The 13777-nt window shown below is 38.0% G+C and overlaps 1 protein-coding gene across 1 annotated transcript; it reads left to right on the top strand.

Annotated features, from left to right (window-relative positions):
* The first annotated feature begins 1238 nt into the window (after nucleotides 1-1238).
* On the top strand, nucleotides 1239-13775 carry UBL3 (ubiquitin-like 3). The gene is made up of 5 exons (XM_010017951.1): nucleotides 1239-1292; nucleotides 3644-3752; nucleotides 7484-7570; nucleotides 12016-12093; nucleotides 12500-13775. The coding sequence occupies exons 1-5, from the start codon at nucleotides 1239-1241 to the stop codon at nucleotides 12550-12552; spliced, it is 381 nt and encodes a 126-aa protein (XP_010016253.1). The 3' UTR covers nucleotides 12553-13775.
* Nucleotides 13776-13777: the final 2 nt, after the last annotated feature.

The following is a 13777-nucleotide window of genomic DNA, read 5'->3' as shown; positions in this document are numbered from 1 at the left end:
TTTGATTATTTCTCTATGATATTCTTTCTGTATTCACTGGTAATCTCAAAACTTGGTGAGGATAAGGAGAAATGTGTCTCCTTAATACTATGCTATCTGAAGAATGACTTCAGTTCTATATTAATGCCATGTCCTAATCATATTTTAAGTGCTGAGCAGGACTAATCTTCGGGGGGGGTGGGAGTGTGGGTGTTAATCATCTCCTTGTAGGATCCAAATCAGACAGCTCTAGGGAGCTGATGATTTGGTGTTCTGTCTGCTGCCTAGGAAAGTGTTACGATCTTCAAAAGAGATAATCCCAACCACGGGTAAGCTACACACAGATGAAGAGTAAGAAATCCTTAGGTAGCCTGCATAAAATCAGAGTTGGGTGACTACTTGGCCAGAGGGAGCAAGCTGAGGGGGCCAGTTAGAGTAGAGGAAGTGGATGCAGGGAGATTGGAGTGAGAGGCTGAAGGGCTGCTGGTGATGAAGCTCCTCATCACTGCTACCGACAGCAGGCACTGCTGCTGAATATTTGGGGTTGTTTGGTTTGTTTGTTTCCTAAACAGGCAGCCCATTCCCAAGTACAATAACAGTTTGTGGTGCAGTCTGAACCTCTTGAATTTTTGGCAGTGTGCTGGTTTTGTAATGAGATGCATTAATGCTTAAAGGATAATTAAAGATAATGAGGTATAGAGAAAGTGGAATGCAGTGCAGCCTCTGAAAGGCAGAGGTTGGCAAGCTGACTTTTGATGAAAAGAACTTATTTTCTACATAGACATTTTTATAGTTTAATCTGAATATGTACACAGTAAATGATGTGATGCTATATTGCAAACTGTTGGTTAAATAGGAGAAATTAGGATTTAGTAGAGAAATTGTGAGTGTGCCTAAGAGCCTAACGTAAAGGGCCTGGCTGAAGGGAGGGAAACCAGCTCAGAGAGAGCTCCTTCTTGCTCATTATGGATCAGTTGTCAGATCAGTCTTGCATTTCCTGATTCATCTAATGACAAAGGTATATATAGAGGCATCTTGCTGCTAGAATTTGATGACATGAAGAAATACTCTAGAGAGAAAGGAGTGTTATATTGAAATTCTGGGGGTTTTCATAGGAGATGGGCCCAGGCATGGGGGAGATCTGAAACTTTGTAGTACAGAATGTTTCTTTCCACCTTGCCTCTTTTCCCCAGGGAGGGATGGAATAATAGGAGTGGTATGAAATTTGGAGCCTTGTGCTTTAGGGCATTACAGCCAAAATGTCGGTTATAAGAGTGGAGGCTGAATTATTGAAAGGATTGAAGTGGAGAAGGGTACAAAGTAACTGAGCAAACAGCATGGTGCATTTATGAAAAAGGTATATGTGCTCTTGGGACATAAGCACAGAAGGTGTTTCCAGTAGACAGAGGAAATTACTGGTGGTGTTATACAAGCATCTGGTGAGACATAGAAGCATAGCATCAGCTAGGTTGGAAAAGACCTTTGAGATCATCAAGTCCAACTGTTACCCCAGGACTGCCAAGTCAACCACTAAACCATGTCAGAAATAAGTCATCTGTTTTGAGGAGAAGAGGGAAGAAATGGAAATATGCAGAGACAGGCTCCTGGGATGAGTGGATGTCTCATTAGAGAAAGATGAAGAGTTTGTCTCGGGCAGTCCAGCTATAGAAACCATATATAAGTGCTGTCCATACATACACAAGTGGAGACAACTAAAAGCGGGGGGAACTACTTAAACTGAAAGACAATATAAGCAAACCAAAAAGTAGACATGGTCTGGCCATTGCTGAACTTAGGCATAACATTTTGTAGTTGTAATTCAATTACAGTAGCCAGGTTTTTGGAGTAAACAGGAATAGTGGAACTCGGTTGCATTTTCTGCTAAATCTTGTTGAGATTTGAAAATAATTCCTTAATCATTCTGGAAATATCAAAGAAAACAGAAGTTTAATGCTTGTAGCCATATGTGTTCCGAATTTTATGAATAATTGTCTTTGACTAAACAGTATTCCTGCAGCTTTTCTCCTTTAAGTTGTTTTGTGATTTCCTGGTATGCAGCGATTTGGACTTGATGATCTTAAAGGTCTTTTCCAACCTAGTTGATTCTAAGATACTGTGCTATTCTTACAATAGCTGTGGTGCTTTCTCAGAGACAGCAATCTCTTGGCTTCTGAAGGGCATTAGCAGGGAACAGGGAGGGGAACCTGGCCTTTTACATTAACTCTTTGAATCCTTGCTACACTTTGAAATAAAGACTGAATTGCTTTTTGCAGGGGTCATTTTCTTCATTGACCTTAAAGTGTACAGGATGATAGAGACTGTAAATTGGATACCTACCTCCATTAGGTGCTTAAAGATGGGTAGGATAAATACAAGCTAAAGCATTCAAGAGAGAATAAATAACCTTTCTGGAGAGCTTTTGAAATAAGTGGTGGCAGGTAACTGAGGCAGGGCTGTCGAGTGCAGTGGATGCGATGTGCTGCGATTTTTTTTTTTCCCCTGAAGAAGTCTTGAAAATTTGGCCATCTCTGTAAATCTTTCCTTTTGTATCTGATCTAGAAAACAGTTTACCTAATTCCAGCAAGGAAAGCTCTGTCCAACTTAAAATGAGAGCCACGGTCTGAGAGTGTGATTTGGAAAAAAGTATCCAAGCAGTTAGGATACTGAAGTCTTACTAATAGTTGATGCGATTTAGGCTGTAGGCCTAGCCACAGAAGCAGCTCAACTCCTAATTGCCATGGGCGTTGGTAAGTGCTAGTTACCCAAACACACGTTGTGACCTTGCTAACAGTTGCTTGAGGAGCCAGAGTTTAATCTCTTTTGCATTGTGAGTCACTATTGTCATAGTGAGCTCTTTGTACAGGTTATTTTAATGCTATATGGAAAAGGCATTATACTCAGTAACTTGCAAATAAAAGAGAGGAAAATTATAGCTGAAGATGCTGACGGTTAGATAAAGGAAATCAGTGATAGAAAAACTGTGATATGGTGTTATTACTGTATTACATGTGGATGTCAACTGATTTGCTTGGAGTAAAAGGCAGTGGTGGAACAAAGTTTTGGGTTCAGAAGACTGGCAGAGGGATTCAAGTTCTCTGGCAGCTGGGAGCGAGGAAGGATGCTGTCTGACTCCCTGGTGCTTTGTAGGCGATGCAGTGGGTGAGATCAGGGCTGACAAGTATCATACTGGGGGGAGGGTGCTAGGGTTTTTACTGGGGCGTGAGCCTATGCAGGTTCAGATTTTGATATTTTTAATGCTCTCTGTTTGGGTTATTTTTTCAGGTTTATATTTTCCCCCTTCATTCAAGAAGATATATTGCTAGTGTTTCTTGGCTGGAATTTTTTTATATTCTGCTGAAATCTTGTTTTAGTGGCACAGCTGATTCCATCACTACGTATCAGAATCTTCTGGCATTTATCATCAAAAATGCCAGCTGTTACAATTTAATCTTCCTAGATTGCGTGTAAGCAACAACATTTTATTCACCTCTTTTGACCCTATTTTTAACACCAGCTTAAACAGTTTTCTCAAATCACTTTGGGTCAATCTTCTTCTAAAACCAATGGCACCTTTTAGTAACTTTAAAAAAAGAAATAGGACTTTGTCTTCCCCGCATACCTCCCTAATAGTGCATTTTCATTTATTTTTATTTTTTTTTTACAGATAAATTTGCGCCTCATCTTGGTAAGTGGGAAAACGAAAGAGTTCCTATTTTCACCAAATGACTCTGCTGCAGATATTGCAAAACATGTGTATGACAACTGGCCGATGGGTGAGTAGCTCTGTGGCTTTGGCTTTTTAACTGGCGAGCTAGAAGCTTCCCTGTATTGTCAGACTAAAGTGCCAGTAAACTGATCTCTGTTCTCAATATTCAGATTGAGTATGTTTATTGTGTTACTGAGTACAGATTTCTATAGAATACAGTTGTTCTTCTGTTTCCTTGATTCTTTGGTTGGGCAGATTTTCAGATGTCTGGACTATTTCCCACTTTATTTCTAAAATCTGCTTCCCCAAACTGCAGTACTGCTTTCCCCCAGTCTTCAGACACTTTTCTTGCTCAATCTTGTTAGAGGATCTAGTAAGTGTGAGTAAATGTTGGAGATATAAAACCTCTTATGTGAGGACAGCTACTGTAAAACATGGCATGTCACAGGAGCACTTTAGTGAAATTGAGACTGAATTACTTCTTCCTTACTGCCTTATCTTGGAAAGGATCTATAAAAATAGTATTTTTCCAGAAAAAAAATCAAATACAAAAGAACATTTTAAGAGACATGAGAAGACTGAGGGAAACTGAGGTTGTCTGTATGAATATATTTGGTGTTAAGAAGGAATACTGGCTTCAGAAAACTTAAGATGTGTATTCGCATATGTGAATAGTTCCACAAAAACAGAGTGCTTCTGTTCTCCCTGACCATGATTTCATGGGAAAATAGCCAAAACACAGACATAGCATACATACGATGAAAGAAAATGCTTCTTTTGGTACAGAACTTCATCTGGGTTACTGTTTTATGTTAAAAAAGACTACTGTTTACACAAACTAAAACATTGCAATATCTGTTTCTGTGGTGCCTTTGTCAAAGATGCATGGTAGATGATAATTCATGCCAAAAAGTTAGTGCTGATAATCCATATTTTAGGCCTTAAACTGTTCTTTGAGGTCAGGAAGAACAGGATTTCAGGGGACTTGTTTGCTGTTTGTTTTGCTAGCATTATGTATTTAATAAAATACGGCATGAAGGAGGAGGTTTTTAGTCCTCTGAAGTGTTAGATATACATGTAAAACACTTTTATACTAAGAAATTTGGTTGATGTATCATAAAATCATAGAATGGTTTGGGTTGGAAGGGATCTTAGAGCTTATCTAGTTCCAACCCGCTGCCATAGGCAGGGACACCTTCCACTAGACGAGGTTGCTCAAAGACCCATCCAGTCTGGCCTTGAAATGCACATCATTGAAATGAACTGTACGTATTTTAATGTGTACCTACAGCATAGTTGTCACGATCAAGTACTCTTTGTGTACTTTCATCTGAATTAGTAAAGGCAGAACTGTTGTTTTCCTTACTCAAGTTTATTCCCGAACATGTGGTCTCATGTCCCCAGTCTTGTGAAGAGCTTGAAGGCTGCGGATTCTGAGTTGAGAAAAAACCCAGACTTTAAAGTCTCTTTTTAAGAAAAACAAGAGTAGAACCGGACATGGAAGCCTCAGTTCAAATACCTGCTGCCCTGAGGGAGTTCTCTAAATCTTGATGAATATTTGATTGCCTGTGTAAAGAAGAATAATGTCAATTTAAAAGACTGAGGAAAAAATCTACTTCAAAATAGTGTCTAGGTTTTCACAAACATGAGCCGTTTTCAGGCTGAGAGTGCTCTTTGCCACAGGACTGAGAAATCTTGGTGAGAATCAAATTATCCTTGAAATAGAGATGATATGGAATGGTTTGCTTTAGCACTATTTGACTTCTCATGATCTTAGAGAGGGGGGAAGATTATGAAATATTCTCAGTTACATGCTGGCAGGATTAAGGCAAACTTCTCTTTTGGTAAGACAGTTGTTAATTAAGAATCTCTTGACTTGTAGTGGAAAATACCAAATTTATATTAATGTGTGTCACCTAGGTAGATTACCCGTTCTCTTCCTGCCCTCCCCATTTTCTTCTAAATAATATTAACATTTTTACTGTACTGCAATTATCTGCTGAACTCAAAAGAGAGTCCTAGGTAAATAGCTTCTCCTTGGTTCATTTAGTCATGAGTGGAAATGAAAATCTGAAATCATGTCGGGAAGAAGTGTTTCAGACTGCCAGCCAAGAAGCAGAAATTAAAAGGATGGGTGAATTGGCAGCATAACAATGAGCAAATACCGGTGCCAAAATGTAGTCTGTCTTCTGTTGGTCACTGGTTTATGTCATGATGGCATTATAAACGGGCTGAACTTACCTTTACAGCCATGGTGCAGCAGAGTTCAGACTAAGTGGGGTAAAAATAAATAAATAAATGATCTTCTTATAACTTCCAAAAAATCATTCACCCCAGTAGTGTGATAATTCAGCTCCTTAACATAGCCCACTTCACAGCATAGCAAAAAGGGTATGTGCTTAAATTGCAAGACAGTTGAATCAGACCCTGAGTGGAAATACTTGAAATTCAAATAGCTTTGGTTGCCTAATTTGATCTAATCTTATAAACCAGGCACATGGCAGCACCCGGGGACACGGTAGCCGCTGCTGTTGATACCAGCCCTGCCGGCACCATGTTCTGGGGCTGCGATGGCTCCTACTGCCCATCTCTGCCTGCTTGCCTTTTCACACCAGATGCCTCCCCATACACTCTCTACAGCCGTGGTTTTTGTTTTAAATGCTTCCCCTTCTCCCCTTTTCAGTTCTTCTCCTTTTGTGGTGCCAGTTGCTGCTGCCTGTATGTTAATTGTATGTTCCCAGTGAACAGGTTGGTTTCTGTTGCTTGTCGTGATCCCATGCTGAATATTCATTTTGGCATATAAACACTACAAAAGCAGAGAGGGAGAACATTTGTGAACAGCTGTTGCCAGAGATCTGGTCAGCTAAGAAACAGAGGACACTGTATTCCCAGAGAACCCATTTAAATTCAACATTTCAAGGTTTTATGATATTTGTTCTGAAAGCAAAGTACACATTTATTTGTTGTTCACATTGTAATGGGGAACAGTGAAAGATTAGGAAAAGATCATTTAAGCTTGTCAATTATTTATGATGGCTTAAGCATTATAGGAAATGCATTATAGGAAAATGCATGCTTGCTTTCCCGAGTCACTGTTTGCCACAGAAAAACATCCACAGATTGTCCTTTGAGAAGTTCCTTACAATGTGTCAGTTGGCATCAGCTCTGTGAGAGGCCTCTGTTCAGGCTCTCTGCAGTGACTGCTGGGGGCTGCTCAGGTCACTGCCCCCTCTGGACATTTAACTGGTTGGATCTGGCCATCGTGGAACACTGCTGAGCAGCCTGCTGAGCCAGTTCAGGGCTGTCATCTCAGAATCCCATTTCAAATGACCCATCACATGCACTTTCATTCTGTGTGGCTGCTGCCTGTTGCTGCAGAGCAGCTCTAGTTAGCTGTTGAGGAGGAGGATGGCTGGAGAGCCTTCTAAATAGGAAGAAATTAAAGGCAATTTTATCCAAGAGGATATTAAATCCCAGGAAGCAACTTGCACTTTTAAAATATTTTATGTAGGACTTGTGTATGTGCTAAGTATCTCATGCAGTCTGTGAAGTTGGTAATATTTATACTTACAGGCATAAAATTGTGTGTTTCAATGCCAATGTCAAATAACAGATGTAAGGATAGGTTTCAGGAGTGCTAGCCTTGAACCATCTTTCTGTATCTTCAGCTTGTGCTCTCTCTTCAGTGTTTCATGCAAGAGTCCTATTCTTAGTTTTCTTCCTGGGTAAAGGTGAGAGAAATAACAAAGGATGTTTTTATTACAATGTAACTGTGAAAATTCTCTCTCTCCTTTTCAGATTGGGAAGAAGAACAAGTCAGCAGTCCAAATATCTTGCGGCTTATTTATCAAGGGAGGTTTCTTCATGGCAATGTGACATTAGGAGGTATGAAAATAATTTTCATTATGGATGTTACAGCCAGGCAAAGGTGACATTTATTTACAGTGCAGTAAATACTACTCTATTGTTCAAGATCACAGTACAGCTTGCTATATAGTACTATTCCTCTGCATAGAGTAACATGTATCTTGTTGTGTATTTTTCCATCTTGTTAAACTTTGGGGGGTACCACCTGCTAAGTCAAGTTTCCTCTTGCATAAAGAAATAGTAATGCTGCTTTTGTTTCTTCTTTCTAAAATGGAGTATTTTGTTCCATCTCTCTCATACTGCACTTGTTGGGTAATGTCTGAAGAATTTTAAAGTGTTAGATAAACACTATGATAATTGGTTAAACAATACTTTAAATCTTAGTGCAATGAAGGAAGACACTCTATGAATGAGAATGAGGGGAAGCATTCTTGCTGTCCAGTGCTCTCTCAGGGATACAATTGCATAGTTATGTGAAAACAGAAGTAAATGGCTCCACTTCATATGCTAAGGAAATGCAATTCAACTATGCCCCCTTGTGGCAAGCTTTCCCCCGTAATTATATCTATTTAATGGGTGTCTTTGGTAGAGATACGACACAAATTTGTAACAATAATCTTTCCTTTTGTAGAAAAAACTTGCCATTGTGAATATCAACTATTCAATGACTAAACAAAGGGAGAGTCTCTTCTTTGTGCCAGTTTAGAAATAAGTTAAAATTTCCACTTTCTCTGTATGTTCAGGTTTTTCATGCATTTGGTACTTGAGTGCAATACAGAGAGGAAAATAGAATACAAAGTAAAATTTCACCAATTCTGAAGTTAAAATGAACTTGAAAAGAGTATTTCTGGACTGCTTATGGTGATCTTTCCATGAAGAAGTGGCTGGAATGATATAGCCATTGATTTACTTTCCACTGTTACTGGTGTTGGCTGGTGATGTACTTTTAGAATGGATTTACTCTCCATATAAATCAATTTTTAATGCTGCTATATATGCAACCAAGATCATTGTCAACTCAACTGTGAGAACACTGAAATTTTTATTCATTCTTTAATTTGTATGCTTACCAGGTGCCAGTTAGTAGCAGTTGGAGTAGGGTTGAAAGACAAATATTAAGTCTTGGATCATCTCTGCCATTAGAGTTGCTATTCTTACCCTACCTTTTCCAGGCAATGAGATAGCTAAATGGGATTTTCTTTGCCATTCATCTCTATGTGTTGCTCTTGACCACCAGTGATTGTTCCCTTTGGTGACATTTGTCTAAATCTGAAACAACTTTGAATATTTGTTTAATACATATAATATATTGTTTAATGAGTTAAGATGAAAAATAACAGCTGCATGCTGTTGACTCTTGTGTTAAGTGAGGTCTATGGATTCTGAACACTTACTTGGGTTCAGGGCATTTTAGTTCATTACTCTTCATTCATGCATGCAATTTAATCACTATGGTTTTACCCTAAGGACCTTACATGTATATTAGTGTTCTTCAAAGATTTTTTCGTTGCTGTATTGTTTTAAGAAAAAAAAGCATCCCTAAAATGCTGGCTTTCTGTAGTGCTAATGAAGTTGTCTGGAGCCAGATTATCCATCTGAAAGGGAAGCAGCAGTTTATGGAGCAGCCTGAAAAGACTACTACTTCAGGTTGTGTTGTTCATTAGATGTAACCCTAAGTGAACTAGTTATCTTTAAAAGAGAAAGGGGGAGTGAAGGTGGGGTGATATTTCTTGCTAAATACAATATTTAGTTTGTTATGCTGTTATAATGCAGTTCATTAAGCTGTTCTAGCTGCAGCTCTATAACTGAGTTATAGCACTTAGTGTTTTATTTGCTTTAGGTGATTAGGAGATATTGACTGGAATTTGGACCTACTGTGTACTGAAAGTCACTTTATCAACCAGTGAAACAAAATTTTCCAAGGAAACAGTTTGGTGTTTTCTTTTTTTAACAGTCCAATTTTGTTCACTTTTAAAAGTGACGTTGCAGTGTTCTAGTTTTAACATCATATATCATAATATCCTATACCATCTCCTGAATTTGAGACTCCTATATACTCAGAAGCCTCAAAAAAAGACAAATTGACAGGAAAAACTGGCTTTTGAGTGAAAAGTTTGATTTTTAAGAAACCATCTCTTTTGCCAGCTCCTCTGAATGGGCTGTCACTACAAAAACAGTAGAGCTGATGGCATTGGAAGTGGTAAAGAAAAACAGACCCCTTTGTAAAGCTGCTTGTGCTCCTCTTGCCGGCCGTGCTTGAGCCGCACTGTTTTGTCATGTGCTGCCTGTGTGAAGGGTTGGGTAGGTAGGTAGCTAGCAAGGTAGAGTCTGTGTTCAGCTTCCAACAGGAAATTTCATCCTTTGGGTAAATATTTGGTCTGTGCTTTGCATTTGAAATAATACTAATTAGGGAGGTTCTCAGTTTCTAGTTAGATAATGGTAATCAGCAACTTTTACTTCCTTATTTATTGGGGAGGGGGGAAGGGAAGCCTGCACCATACACATACTAAAAGAGGGGGCGAAAAGTAAATTCTGACAATAGAAAACCTGGAATAAAAATGGAATTAAACAGACGGGAAAGGAATTAAATATAAGTTTAGCCTAAGTGGGAGGAAAGAGTGAGAGAACGAAGACAAGAGCAAGAAAGAGTTAGGGTGCTCGGGTTCTGTCATGATGCTCCAAGTAAGAAGCTAGAAATCGTAGTAAGAACTTGTGTGAACTATGCAAACTACTGCTGAAATTAGTTAATTGGAATATTAGTATACTTCTGGTTTACTGTAAAAAAATTGATCTTCACAGCTCACTAATTAAGTCTCTTCATCTGTCTTGATATTATGAGAGATGTCCCTAATGTGATTAGTTTGTAATATTTTGCTCTTTCTGTAATGGCTTCTTAAGAGTTTATGTCATGAAGGCAGTCCTTTTCCATTGAGTTCAACAGGCTGCTGATACCCTCTTTGCGGAGTTTTCAATTGTATCACAGGATCAAGTACCAAAAATATTTAATCCTTGTCAGACTTCAAGCTATCAACAGCTTCTAGTTGTAGGCACAGGCAGTGCTTCAAAAGAATTAAGCAACTTCCAGATCTGACTTTCTATAGAGATGGCTTTTCCCGAAGTACAGCTGCTTCAGAGGACTTTGTGGAGCTATGCATCCCTCCCTATGCTTACCTACATTTTAATCATGACTTAGAATCACAGAGCCACAGACTGTTTTGGCATGGAAAGGACCTTAAAGATCATCCAGTTCCAACCCCACTGCCATGGGCAGGGACACCTCACACTAGAACCGGGTTGCTCAAGGTCCTGTCCAACCTGGCCTTGAACACTGCCAGGGATGGTGCATTCAAAAAGTCCTTGGGCAACCTGTTCCCGTGTCCAGAAGATGTAAATTGGATTTGAGAGGATGAAAATTCTACTCAAATCAGAATGATTTGTGTATTTAGGGTTAAATTCTGGTTACATTTATTACTAATATTTTTTTTGTCTTTTACAAAGAGGGGAGGACAAAACATACGACATCTTCACCTTACATTTCTGAGAAAAATAATCAAGGAAGTTTCTTAATCTTAGGAGACAAGCAAACAAACAAAAAATCTTAGCAGAGAGGAAACAAAACTAAAGTTATGTAAAGAACTTGTAAAAATAACTTCCCCCCAAATAACTGGAAGAAGTCAAAGTTTGGCATATTGAATCTGGCAAAGAGAATCTGCTAAATATAATGAGCAACAGAGAATTCTGTCATTTCAAGGAGACTAAGAGTTTTGATAAATACCCTACTACAGTGCTAAACCCGTATGTACAGCACTGTGCTGGTGTACTTAAATCAGAATGTGAAAATGATCATTTTAATTTCAGAAACAAACAGAATGAATTGGGGAAACCTCTAACTTTTGTCTTACTAAAGCACACAAAGGCAGCACTGTGAGAACTACCTTATCGGATTTAAGATGCTTTTAGATGTGGTATTTTTCACATGCAGCTGATGTTACAGATCAATATTAAAAGGCAAGATGCAGATGTTTTTTATTTTGGAAAATCTGTGCCATGGATCAAAGTATGTTGTAGGAAAATCTGTTTTGCAGTAGTGGTTCTGTGTTTTGATGTCTGGGGAATAACATTTTAGTAGCTGAATTAGCTGCTTTTTTGCATCCATATCAGTAAAGAGTGCTTAGCCCTGAGCCTTGATATGAATGCTCACTTCTACTTTTACTCACAAAAGGAAGGCTAAGTTTCCTAACAGGAATATGAAGTTTCTAAGAATACAATGTTGTATGTGATTATTATCAGGTCCCAAGACCTGATCTACAAAACTTTAGCTAGAAATACCTTTATATGTTTAGTAAGCAGTTCAAACCTCACAGTGTGAACTTCTGAACGATGCTTATCCAATTATAGTTAGGTTCAGTTGGATGTTTTGAAGAAAAATGACTATTAACAAATCTCCCTTTCTCCTTTTGCAGCATTAAAACTTCCTTTTGGCAAAACAACAGTGATGCATTTGGTGGCTAGAGAGACATTGCCAGAGCCAAACTCTCAAGGTATGCTGTGCACTAGAGAAATTTCTTACTCAAGTATATGGAAAAGCATTCAGATATTTTACAGGATTTTGGAGTATTTCATAGCAGAGAAAAGTCAAGTCTTTGTGGTCTTTTGTGAAGCAACTAATGGAATGATTTTGTACGTGTTGTTTATAGAAAACTGAGAAATTAACTTTCTGGTTTAGCATTATTCTAGAACACAGAAATTTGCTCAAACCTTTTCAGCTTTTATTTTTATTATTAAAAACTACTCCCGAGTTATTTTTCACTTATGGATGCATGTCTGTAATAATATATCTTTACTAAAAATAGTAAAAGACAAACTTGTATCAAGCATCCTCACACACAAAGCAACCACATTGCTTTAGAAATGACATGTGAGCAAAATTTTCTTCTTCCTCCACAGGTCAAAGGAACCGTGAAAAAACTGGAGAAAGCAATTGCTGTGTAATTCTGTAAACCCTGTTAGCTGTACCTGCTAAGTGTGATGTAATATAGTCTTTGTCTTTCATGCTGCTGGAATAGAAGAGGCCCTACCTTGCTTCAGACACCTGTAGGAAGAGCCTGTCTGTAAATCCATGGAACTGAGATATTACACGAACACTGTCTCATTAGTCTTTTTTTTCTTTTTAAGAGAAAGATCTATGAACACTTTCATTGTTTGTTTCCTTTTTTAAATTCCTGCTTTTTGTTTGTTGAATAATCTTACAGTACATCAGTTCTTGAAAGAATTCAATCTCCAGAAAAGTTACTGTGTTCTTTTCCATAGCAGGAATCATTTTGCTGCCACAAAAATCTCCATTAACTGGATCTAACCAGTCAAGCTTTCTAGATGCAATTTGCACTAAATATGGTTGACAGTATATTTCTCATCAACAATCTCTAACAATATTTGAGACACCTAGTGATAACCCACAATGTATAATGCAACACTGGAAAATAGTATATCTGTAATTAAAACAAATCTCACTTATGGCCAAATCAAAGGGAAAACTGTTAAGTCAATTCTATCTAAGTCAACCTTGGTGGCCGAACTGGCACAGAATACTAACTAAAGCAAGTCTAACTCTATATATTTTCACTGCAACAAACAAACAAAACTATGTGCCTGTAATTTAAAAGCACTCTGTAGAGGGCTGATGAAACTGAGTTTTTCGTTACTGCGTGCGCTCTGATCTCGTACACCAGTTGAGTGCTTATTCAGACAGCACAAACAAGTGCAGAGAGTGCATTTCCTAGCCTTAATATGGGAGGGGTAATTTCCTGTAGTTCATAGGCTTTTATTATTGTGCATAAATGTTAGAAAACATAATTTACTAATCAATTTTATGTATTTGAATATTGGCAATTGGTGTTTTTCAATCATTTTCTCATCTGTACCTTAGTGTCCAGTGTCATGCTTACTCATTAGAGACTTCAAAAGAACTATTAAAGTTTAAAAAAGCAAAAAGAAAAACCTCTGCCATAGTACTAGTTTTGTTTCTTTAAGTAATCTGCATTTGGTATTAGTGCTTGCAATTGTATTAAAATCAGAAGCTGATTTCTGAAGGCATACATAATTAAAAAGGATGCCATTCTTTTATTTCATATCAATAATTTAAACGTTGATATGCTAAAGAAATTTGCACAGCACTAAAGCATGAGCTAGTTTCATCTTAAACCTGTAAAAAAATAAAAATAAATA

This window comes from Nestor notabilis, unplaced genomic scaffold (assembly GCF_000696875.1).
Source record: "Nestor notabilis isolate BGI_N333 unplaced genomic scaffold, ASM69687v1 scaffold34210, whole genome shotgun sequence".
NCBI classification, from domain to species: Eukaryota; Metazoa; Chordata; class Aves; order Psittaciformes; family Psittacidae; genus Nestor; species Nestor notabilis.
Note: the sequence above shows the minus strand (reverse complement) of the source record. Positions and strands in the feature narration are given on the sequence as shown.